Source organism: Carassius carassius, chromosome 42 (genome assembly GCF_963082965.1).
Source record: "Carassius carassius chromosome 42, fCarCar2.1, whole genome shotgun sequence".
Classification (NCBI taxonomy): Eukaryota; Metazoa; Chordata; class Actinopteri; order Cypriniformes; family Cyprinidae; genus Carassius; species Carassius carassius.
In genome coordinates, this window is record NC_081796.1 from 24,675,713 (window position 1) to 24,687,214 (window position 11,502).

General features: G+C 37.3%; 2 protein-coding genes across 4 annotated transcripts in view; one reads left to right on the forward strand and one right to left on the reverse strand.

Annotated features, from left to right (window-relative positions):
* Positions 1–11,502, forward strand: part of LOC132124296 (carnitine O-palmitoyltransferase 1, liver isoform-like) — a 55,731-nt gene that overhangs the window by 12,473 nt on the left and 31,756 nt on the right. For all 3 annotated transcript variants that reach the window (XM_059535256.1, XM_059535257.1, XM_059535255.1), the window contains 5 exons: positions 3,119–3,247; positions 3,553–3,708; positions 3,960–4,073; positions 4,176–4,268; positions 5,870–8,331. In XM_059535256.1, coding sequence (XP_059391239.1) covers positions 3,119–3,247; positions 3,553–3,708; positions 3,960–4,073; positions 4,176–4,268; positions 5,870–5,998 — 621 coding nt within the window. In that variant the 3' untranslated portion in view covers positions 5,999–8,331. The remainder of the gene's footprint in view (positions 1–3,118; positions 3,248–3,552; positions 3,709–3,959; positions 4,074–4,175; positions 4,269–5,869; positions 8,332–11,502) is intronic.
* Positions 8,745–11,495, reverse strand: LOC132124309 (dynein axonemal assembly factor 3). Its single transcript, XM_059535287.1, has 11 exons — positions 11,331–11,495; positions 11,127–11,239; positions 10,959–11,052; positions 10,632–10,792; positions 10,382–10,558; positions 10,071–10,193; positions 9,859–9,981; positions 9,488–9,710; positions 9,268–9,382; positions 9,092–9,166; positions 8,745–8,994 (listed from the first exon to the last, which is right to left on the reverse strand). The coding sequence occupies exons 1-11, from the start codon at positions 11,410–11,412 to the stop codon at positions 8,856–8,858; spliced, it is 1,425 nt and encodes a 474-aa protein (XP_059391270.1). The 5' UTR covers positions 11,413–11,495; the 3' UTR covers positions 8,745–8,855.

An 11,502-nucleotide genomic window follows, 5' to 3' on the forward strand; every position in this document is an offset into this window, starting at 1 on the left:
AACACCGCATTCATACGGTGGCCGAGACAGCTCAACACGCTGCAACTTAAGAAAACACATGCAAATTGAAAAAACATCAGTAAATGAAGAAAACATCTTCATCAGTTTGACAACACAAGTGTTGCAAATCCTCACAACACATGCATAAACGAAACGCGCTGCAAATCATCACAACACCTGCATATAACGAAACACGCTACAAATCCTCACAACACATGCATATAACGAAACGCGCTGCAAATCATCACAACACATGCATATAATGGAACGCGCTGCAAATCATCACAACACTTGCATAAACGAAACGCGCTGCAAATCCTCACAACACCTGCATATAACGGAACGCGCTGCAAATCCATCACAACACCTGCATATAACAGAACGCGCTGCAAATCCATCACAACACCTGCATATAACGGAACGCGCTGCAAATCCATCACAACACCTGCATATAACAGAACGCACTGCAAATACATCACAACACCTGCATATAACAGAACGCACTGCAAATCCTCACAACACATGCATTAACGCAACGCGCTGAAAATCCTCACAACACATGCAATAAACAAACGCGCTGCAAATCCATCACAACACCTGCATATAACAGAACGCGCTGCAAATCCATCACAACACCTGCATATAACGGAACGCGCTGCAAATCCATCACAACACCTGCATATAACAGAACGCACTGCAAATCCATCACAACACCTGCATATAACAGAACGCGCTGCAAATCCATCACAACACCTGCATATAACAGAACGCGCTGCAAATCCATCACAACACCTGCATATAACAGAACGCGCTGCAAATCCATCACAACACCTGCATATAACGGAACGCGCTGCAAATCCATCACAACACCTGCATATAACAGAACGCACTGCAAATCCATCACAACACCTGCATATAACAGAACGCACTGCAAATCCTCACAACACGCAACGCGCTGAAAATCCTCACAACACATGCAATTAACAAACGCGCTGCAAATAGCATTGACCACAATGGAAATGTTTCAAGGAAACCTCAAAAAGTGTCAGACCCGACTTGGATTTGTTTATCGTGCAGTGGCTACTGGTCAGTGGAGTTGTTGGTGAACTGAAAGGTGAGGTTTTTTTTTTTTTTAAACACCATGATTCCTTTATCTTTTGGATATTATTAGCCTAAATAAGCTGAATAATTACATGATTAAATGTAAAACATTACTTAAGATGGCTAACTTTAATATTCTCAACTAAATATAATTTCAAGGTTAATGACAATAAATTTGCAATGTTTCATTAATTGTTTCTTAATGTGTGTGTATGTGCTGTGATGATTTGCGTTTCTTATTTTATGTGTGGTGAAGTATTTGCAGCGCATTTCGTTATATGCAAGTGTTGTGAGGATTTGTAGTGCGTTTCGATATATGCATGTGTTGTGATGATTTGCAGCGCGTTTCGTTATATGCAAGTGTTGTGAGGATTTGTAGCACGTTTCGATATATGCATGTGTTGTGAGGATTTGTAGCACGTTTCGATATATGCATGTGTTGTGAGGATTTGTAGCGCGTTTCGTTATATGCATGTGTTGTGAGGATTTGTAGCGCGTTTCGTTATATGCATGTGTTGTGATGATTTGCAGCGCGTTTCGTTATATGCAAGTGTTGTGAGGATTTGTAGCACGTTTCGATATATGCATGTGTTGTGAGGATTTGTAGCACGTTTCGATATATGCATGTGTTGTGAGGATTTGTAGCGCGTTTCGTTATATGCATGTGTTGTGAGGATTTGTAGCGCGTTTCGTTATATGCATGTGTTGTGATGATTTGCAGCGCGTTTCGTTATATGCATGTGTTGTGATGATTTGCAGCGCGTTTCGTTATATGCAAGTGTTGTGAGGATTTGTAGCACGTTTCGATATATGCATGTGTTGTGAGGATTTGTAGCGCGTTTCGTTATATGCATGTGTTGTGATGATTTGTAGCGTGTTTCGTTATATGCATGTGTTGTGATGATTTGTAGCGTGTTTCGTTATATGCATGTGTTGTGAGGATTTGTAGCGTGTTTCGTTATATGCATGTGTTGTGATGATTTGCAGCGCGTTTCGTTATATGCATGTGTTGTGATGATTTGCAACACTTGTGTTGTCAAACTGATGAAGATGTTTTCTTCACTTGCTGATGTTTTTCAATTTGCATGTGTTTTCTTAAGTTGCAGCGTGTTGAGCTGTCTCGGCCACCGTACATTCATGATCCAAACATGCTGCATTTTCCAAACTTAACTGCATGTTGAATCATGTTAGAAACATGTTAGAAGGATATTAAAAAAGATAACATGTTAGCAATTATAAAACTTTTTGGAAACATACTAAACATGTTCTAAACATTAAAACAGTTCTAAAACAGTTGGTAGCAACATTTTAAACATGTAAGAAGCATTTTAAAACATGTTAGCAATGCTTTGAAACATGTCAGAAACACACTAAACATGTTAGCACCAGGCCAACAATATATTAAGACATGTTAGGAAAAATACTTAACAAGCTAGTAAAATGTTAAACATGTTAGAAGCATGTTACAAAGTGAACAACATGCTAACAACTATAAAACATGTTGGAAACATACTAATCATGTTAGAAACATGTTAAACTTGTTAGCAACATGCTAACAATATGTTAAAACATGTTAGAAGCTTAATAAACTGGTTAGAAACATGTTAAATAACGTGTTAAAACATGCTAGATTCATTGCTAAACATGTTAGAAGCATGTGTTAATGTTAAAACATCTTAGAACACTAAAACATGTTAAAATATGGTATTAGTATTTAAAAAATGTATGCAATGTGATAAAATGTGCTAGCAATGTGTTAGAAGCTAGAAACATGCCAGTAACATGCTGAGAGAAAGTAATAACATAAAATAGGCTAGCAATTGCTTAGCATTACTCTAACAAATATACAAACCCCCGGAAGCAACCTAGCAACTACATAGCAACCACCTGCCAACACATTAGCAACCACCCATAACACTCTAACAATTTTATGTAGTTATATTGTATTAAAATATAAACTTGACTGAATAATTAAAACAATAACATTCTTCTGCTCTCATTCCTAACTCACATCCAGAATCGAGGCTCGTTCACTCTGACCTATGAAGCGTCTATGACCCGTCTATTTCGCGAGGGCCGGACTGAGACGGTGCGTTCCTGCACCAGTGAGAGCTGCACCTTTGTCAGAGCTCTGGAGGACGGAGAGGTAACACATACACTAATATATAAACATACTGATGAAGAACAGTTCCAGTACACACATGCATTTAACGTTCAATTTAATCACCATGAGTGATGCAGGTTATGATGATAGTCATAAAAATGCATTTAAATTCTGTATTTTCTTTTTTTTTTATAAACTAATAGAATAATTTAAGTACTTTTATTTTGCATTTGATTACTTTATTTCTCACTGTGTTGCTACACTGTGAATCATTTAAAAAAAAGTTAATTCACAAATCGAGCACACAAAAAAAAAGTGCATATGTGAGCATCTTTCTCTGCCTGTAGAGTAAAGATGTGTGTCAGCATCTCTTCCGTACGGCGGCTGAGAAACACCAGCAAATGTACAGGATGGCAATGACAGGAGGAGGAATAGACAGACACCTGTTCTGCCTCTACATTGTGTCCAAATATCTGGGAGAGGAGTCGCCTTTCCTTAAAGAGGTGTGTAACTCAGGGAAGGGCTCAGCAGTTACTATATATCTGCAGAACAAGGAAGTTTAACTGTATTTTGTATGCGTGTCATAAGTGAATGAAACAATTGTGCAAAGAAAATTTCTGCTTTCAGTTCTCATTACCATAAGGCAAAATTATAATTCTTGTTACTGAAATAATGCTTAAATAATAAAAATTATTACAAAAAAAAGATTTGTGTGATGTCATGATGTAATATTAAATGTGTGTGTTTTCTTCAGGTGCTTTCAGAAACGTGGCGCCTCTCCACCAGTCAGACTCCTCTTCAGCAGGTGGAGCTGTTTGATTTCGTTAACCACCCTGACTACACCACCTGCGGTGGAGGATTTGGCCCGGTCAGAAATATTCATGCACATTCACAAATTTACTCTTAAACCAATTGGTACTTTGAGTGTGTGTGCATTAAATTCATTAAATCATTTGTGTGCTCTTGGCAGGTTGCAGATGACGGTTATGGTGTGTCTTACATCATCATCGGAGAAAACATGATCAACTTGCACATTTCCTGCAAACATTCTTGTCCTCAGACTGTTAGTACACTGTGCTTTCATTAACAATTTTCTGAAACCACATAAAAACAGACTTGCAAATGAAATGATAAAATGTCTTTCTGAAGTTAAGATCTACACTAAACTATTTTTGTTAATTGAAATTAAGCTGAAGTAAATTAAACATTTTATATGATAAACTTAAATGAAAAAGGTGAAATATTTTTTTGGCAGCTGACTGAAACTGGTACTAAAATTGTATAACATATAACAAAAAAACAACTAAACCTGAAACAAAAATAAAAACTGAAAATATAAAAATAAAATCTAATTAAAAATATTGACAAATATAAATAATAGCATAAGTCTACTGATAGAAGCAAGATAAAGTTTAAATGCAAAGTGTATTTAACAAAGAACATTATAAATTACTAACTGAAAACTAAAACTGTAATAAAAATAAATGAACCCTACATAGTTTATATATACACAAGTCCGACTCTCTAACCATTAGGCCATGACTGCCCCTAAAACCGAGTTCAGACTGCACGATTTTAGACCAGTTTTTGGCTCGCCGACAGGTTTTGAGAAATCGCCGACAAATGCCCGAAATCACAGGCAAATCTGTGCTCGTTCACACGAGTGACAATCACGCAATGTGAATGAGCAAAGACACGATCTGAGAGAATCACCGACGAGTAACCGATGCCCGTAAGATATTTGGCATGCTAAATACCTGGACCTGTCGGCGATTCAAAATCATGCTGTCTGAAAAGTGTTCTGACTGAAAACTACATCGGCGATGACCGACAGCCAATGAGAGAGCAACGGCGAGGAGTTCTAAACCACAATATCAGCAAGCATGGCTTCATTTCAGAAAAAGGCTTTCTTCTCGGTCTATTTGGACCCATGAAATGGAAGATAAATTAATATAAATTTAGCAGGAGCACCCGTGTCTGTTTGATGTTTCATCTGAGCTATCCCGGTCTCACCTGAAAACTCCGGTCTTGCACGTGTGATATCCCATTGTTTCCTTGTCACATCTCACGGGTGTTTGGTTGTGAAACATAGTTTGCGTGCCAGACAGACTTGCTGGCGATTCTTCCTATTGTAAAGTCATGCAGTGTGAAACCTTCTGTCGCCGATCCATCGTGCAGTGTGAACACAGCAGTGACTGAATGCTGGCTAAGATAGTCATGCAGTGTGAAAAGAACAGTGACCCGAGTACTTTGAAAATCGTGCAGTCTGAACTCAGCTTAAAATGAAAATCCTGTCATCATTTACTTACCCTCAAGTTGTTCCAAACCAGTATGAATTTCATTCTTCTGTTGAACACACACACAAAAAAAGATATCTGGTAACCAAACAGTTGCCAGTAGCCATTGACTTTCATAGTATTTTTTTTCCATACTTTTAAAGTCAATGGCTACCAGCATCTGCTTGGTTACCAACATTCATTCAATACATACAGGCTTGGAACAACATGAGGGTGACTAAATCATGAGAAAATTTCCATTTTTGGGTGAAAGATCCCTTCATAGCAAATATAACATGCATGGCTTTCTTTATGGTGCTACACCTGGTTACGAAAGTGTTTGATGAAAATGATGCTAATTTGTGTCTATTTTCTTTCTGGATTGTAGGATTCTCACAAGTTTGGAGCTGATATCAAGAAGGCCTTCGTGGATCTCCTGGAGCTGATGTCACCAGAGAAACCAGACCCATCCAAAGCTGAGCAGAACCACACGAAGAACAGAAAAAAAGACCTGTAGAGGTTGAACAGATCACCCATGACGGTCAGAAGACATGAGGTTGCATATAACAAAGAAATAGCGTGTTTGTGTGTGTGTTCGGTTGAATGCACGTTTGTTATTATATGCAAATCTGCATTCATACATTCCTTGCTTGTTGTACAAATCGATGCCATGAAGCCATGAACAACATATAATGTTAAAATGGTGGAAGCTGCTTCGTCTAAAAAGGTATTAGTTAGTTAAAATATATAAAAGAGGATTAAAAGCAAGAGATAGTTTGATAGGGGAAAACGTTGTGTGTTTTCCAGTAGGACCAGTCCATTTATATTTAGTTTGGTCCTCATTTTTAAATGATGAAGAATCAAAATTATTAGCATACATCACCACCAAGGTGATGGGAGTCTAATGGTTAATGATCTGACCAGTAATGGTTGTAGGTTCAAGGTTCAAGATCCGAGGATCAAAGTAATGCATCACCTCTGTACCTTCTGATGAAGGCACCTCACTGCTCTTACAGCACAATACATCACATCCAAATAGAAACTCCCCATCTGAACTGCTCAGTTTGAGGAGTAATAATAACTGGAGCTTGGACTAAAATCCAGTGTCAGTTTACTTAAATCACAGATCAGACGTATATATAAGATTTCAGTGACTAATGACTCAGAATATTACATGTGACTGCAGTTTTTATGTGATTATCCAGATACATTGATGTGTTGATCTCACTATTTAGTCTATTAATTTTAATTTTTTTTAAGTACTTTTTTTTTCCTTTTTACACAAGGAAGAGTTAAGATAAAATAACTTGATAACAATTTACAATTAATTTAACAAATTTGAGAATGTCTAATAGGTCTAAAGAAAACATTTTCACCACAACACATTTGTTAATATCTCAGGTGTTTCAAATGCACGGTTTAACTTAGTACCAAAAGAAAAATCAAGGCCAGTTAATTGCAAATAGTTTCTGTTTACTTTACAAAGATATGTTTCCTTAACAAAGCTAGGTAAGTGATACAAAATCTGATATGGTTTTAATTTTAAAAGGTGTACTTGGAATTAAATCATGTGGTTTACCTTCTAATGAACTAATTAGACTGACAGAATGCTTTCAAAGCTAAATGTTGTCGTGATTTTTATGTATTCAATAATAATACTAAACCCTTTAATAAATATTCCACGTAAATTCTATTTTAAAAAAAGTAGAGAAGTGTTAAGCTTGATTTAAAGGAATATTTCACCCCAAAATGAAGATTTGCTAAAAAATTTACTTGTCGTTTAAGAGTTTGTTTCTTCATCAGATTTGAAGAAATGTAGCTTGCTCAGCAATGAATGCTCTGCACTGAATGGGTGCCGTCAGAAAAAATTCCAAACAGCTGATTAACATCAAAATAATCCTGAAGTAATCAACATGACTGCAAAAACTTTTATTGTGCTACAGTGTTTGTAATGAACTAACTGATCATTAAGATGTTTTTCATAATCCATAATATTTGCTTTATCCAGTGAAAATGTTGTCTGAATCAGGAGAGAAATATGCACAAATCAAGCACTGTTTACAAGACAAAAACAGTTCTAAATAAATATGTTGTTATGGATTATGGACTCGTATTTTGGCCAGAAGTGACAGTTTAAAGTTAAACTGCCTGAATGATAGATTTGTTTCTTACAAACACACATCCTTTAGCTTCACAAGACCTTAACTGATGGACTGGAGTGGTGTGGATTACTGTGATGTTTTTAATAGCTATTTAGACTCTCATTCTGACGGCACCCATTTATTGCACAGGATCCATTTGTGAACAAGAGATGTACGGTAAATTTCTCAATCTGATGAAGAAACAAACTTAATCTACATCTTGGTTGGTATTTCAGTATATTTTCAATTTTTTGGGTAAACTATTCATTTAAATTACTGACAGAATAATGAAAAGAAAACATGAGGTATTATAATATGAAAAAATAGACCGATTAGAGTTGAGAGGCAGGATATATTCCTGTAACTAACTATACTACTATAACCACTTTGATTGAACAATTGCTGCATTAGACACAACATCAAAACTATTATATTTTGCATAGGACAAGAAGGTGAATTAATGAGACGCTCGTCAACATCAGAAATGTACAATCACTGTACAGTCTGCATTAAAGCTGTTTTTCACGAGGATGTGTTGTTACTGTAGACCCTTCGTGTCACTTGGCCGGACAGAGAGCAAGGGCTTTTAAACATCCTTGAAGTTTTTCTGTTTTGTCTTTGCAATCCGTTGGCAGCTCTACTCTTTGTGTCTGTACGCCCTCATGTTTGCCATTTAAAACAATATAAAGTTGCCTTTCAAACTATATATGTCATTGTGGAAATATTATATATATGTATCTATTTCAAAAAGTGCTTGTCTTTTTTCTGTACTGCATAACACTGCTTACACTGTTTGAGTTTAAACCTTCCTGAAGAATTTTGTTATTGTTGTTGTTATATTATTATTATTGTCAGTATTCTAATGATTAACTTGAAACTGAGAACAGTAGCAAAGCAAGCGTTTGTGTAGTGCTGATATTAGTCTGGAGCAGCAGTGTTTTACAGTACCTCATCTGTCTGATGAATGTTGAATCATACAGCGATCGATCTTTCTTTCCTCCCGGGACAGTACTGTATTCTGTTTCTCTGACTTTCTTCGGTTTCAGACTATCTGTACACTGCTTTACACTTTCTCTCTTACCCTGGAAATCTGTCATTCCTTGACATTTTGTATGTGAATGAAAAGGTAGAGACAACAGGTCATTTTTTTAATTAAAACTGTTCAAGCACACACGTGTTTGTGGTTTTATTATAATGATGTTTGTTGGTATAATATCTCAGTGTCAGAGTCCTTCAGTTTTGTTTCTGTGTGAATACTGCATATACATCACTGCTCTGGTTATGCGTTTCTGTGAATCCCGATTCTTCAGCGATCTCCTTCACTTTGTCAGCAAAACCGGACACTTGCTCTTTTGAAAGGTCCAACAGGAAGCTGAACAAGAAAAACAGAGATGGAGAACATTTAATTGAGATTTGCTTACAAGTGTGTGTAAAAATGTTGCCATGAGAACAAATGATGATGGACTCACTTTGCTAACTCTATTACTAGAGCCGCATCAGGCGCTGTGATCTCCCTCAGAAAAGAATCCAGCTGATGAACCATACTGAGAAAACACAGAGAGATCGTGTTATTCTATATGTCTGCAGATATTTTTGACACAAACCCAGACACTGTTTCTGTAAGCTGCATTTAAACCGGCTTCACCTGGCTGAACAGTAGATGGTGTTAAACAGGTTCCTGTATTTATTTTTGAGAGATAGTTTGCTGAGCGAGTCTGGAGACAGAAATTTCACTTTCACTCCATTCACACTGAGCAAATCTGCAAAAACACCGAAACAGATATATATATATATAACTGTTATTACAACTATAAACTGTTTTGTGGCTTTTAGTATATTAAATATTTGACATAAGACAATATTACCAAGCACTTGTGTCTGTTGTTCTGCTGGATGTTGCTCAGGTTCTGTGTGAGTTTGAGAGGCACGTGGATCATTCTGTGTCTTCTCTTCTGTTAGGAGACTGTTTGTGGATTGACAACAGGTACTTGAAGGGTTTGGTTCATTTTCATTCAGTAAAGAGCTCCCTCTAGTGGAAAGAGATTCAAATAACGCCAGGACATTCACTTCTGAAATATCCTGAGCTGTCTGAGAGAGAGAAAGATTGCCAGAGAAAGGGGTAATGATGCAAATGTTACTGCAATTCGATTTAAATTTACTACAAATGTGGTCTTCTACTTTTTATGAGGTTTTCATCTGTGACTTTGACTGTTAGGTAATGAACTAGTTATTTCACCTTCACATGCTGGTTGTTCTGTTTCTTCAGCAGATCTTTGTTTTCTGTCTCTATGCCGAAGGACAGATATGGACTGGAGACGATGTCGCCCCAATAGCCTCTAACAGCAACCCGATCTCCTCTCTGGTACAAACAGATTTACAGTTACAGCACAGTCTATCATGGGCCACAAAAAAACAATAACTATTATAGCAAAAAGTCAATCTACTCACATGATTGAACACTCGTGTGGAGAGCAGACTCTGATTGGCTGTTTGGTAGAGCCCCTCCCTCATCTCAAAAGCCACACCGCTTTCTCTCCATTTCACATACTGATTTTTGCTAATGACACCACACTGAGACAAAAAAATCAGGGATACTAAAATAATACTGCAATGAGATTGGTTTCAGTTTATAGATGGAAATGCTATGAATAATTATTTGTAATTTAGGTGCTAGTAATTCAAAATTGAATTTTAAAAACGTAACAACGTTGCAACAAGTACAGGTGTATAATAGTGTCTCATCTGGTACTGGTACATACGCCGCTCTGGTGCAGTTTCATAGTGAGATCCCAGTCGAAAAAGCCCTGCCGTGAGTCGTAACGTGTCCCCAGGTGCTGCCGAACACGGGCATCCCAGACCTTACGGACACTTTCAGGAACTGACGGCGGCCGTTCCCACAGTTTAAAGATCCGTACCAACTCATCTCTCTCCTTAAACTATGATAAAACAGCAGTTTGGTTATGACATGCAATTATAAATGCAGATAAAACTGATGAATGCATGCTGAACCTTTAGAAGGCTTGTATCAAGGCAAGGATGGGTATCCGAGTCAGAAAACAGAGTGTTTGTGATAGACAGAGAGAGCTGAGATGCGGCGTGTTTCAACGTTTCTTCCGTCTCTTTGCGAATCTCAGAGTTTCCAAACACCTCCAGAAACACTTCTGTCTTCTCTGAAAAATACATCACAAAGCATTATACAACAGTACAAGCATTTATATTTCTGCACCTTTGAAATATCTAATTTATAATTTATATATTTGATTTATATCAATTATATTTATTTACAATTAATCATTTTAAAAGTACTTTTCATTATGTATATTTTAAGGTACATACTGTGTAAACTCATGTTCTCAGGGGTCAGAAGTGATACATAAAGTAGTACTAGCTGTCTGGCAACAACCTCCATGCTGTTCTCAATCACCCAAACCTGCAACAAACCACACACTTCAACATTAACACGTCTGATTTCGGACAGATGCTTTATGTAACAGAATCCCTCACATGTAGTGTGTCCGAGTCTGTCAGTCCAGTGATGGTCTTCAGGATGTGTCTTGGATCTGCACTGCCCACCAGCAAAATATTCAGCTCTCCATGAGGCCTCGCTCTATGTGTGTCTGTAAGTGTTACATAATAATGAGAATTCAAAAACTTTCATAGATATTCATTGTGTTTAGTTCGATGCTGTTAGTCTGGTTTGAAGGTTACCTGAGCTCAGGAGGTCTCGTGCTGGTCCGAATCCCCACCAGGTCACACATCCCGCTCCCTCAACAGTTCGACACGCGCTCATTCTTCATTAACAGTTAGAAATTGTAAATTAGGATGATGTCTGAGTGCGACTAGCGTTATCAAATAATATCGCACTCCTCCTGTCCCGTTT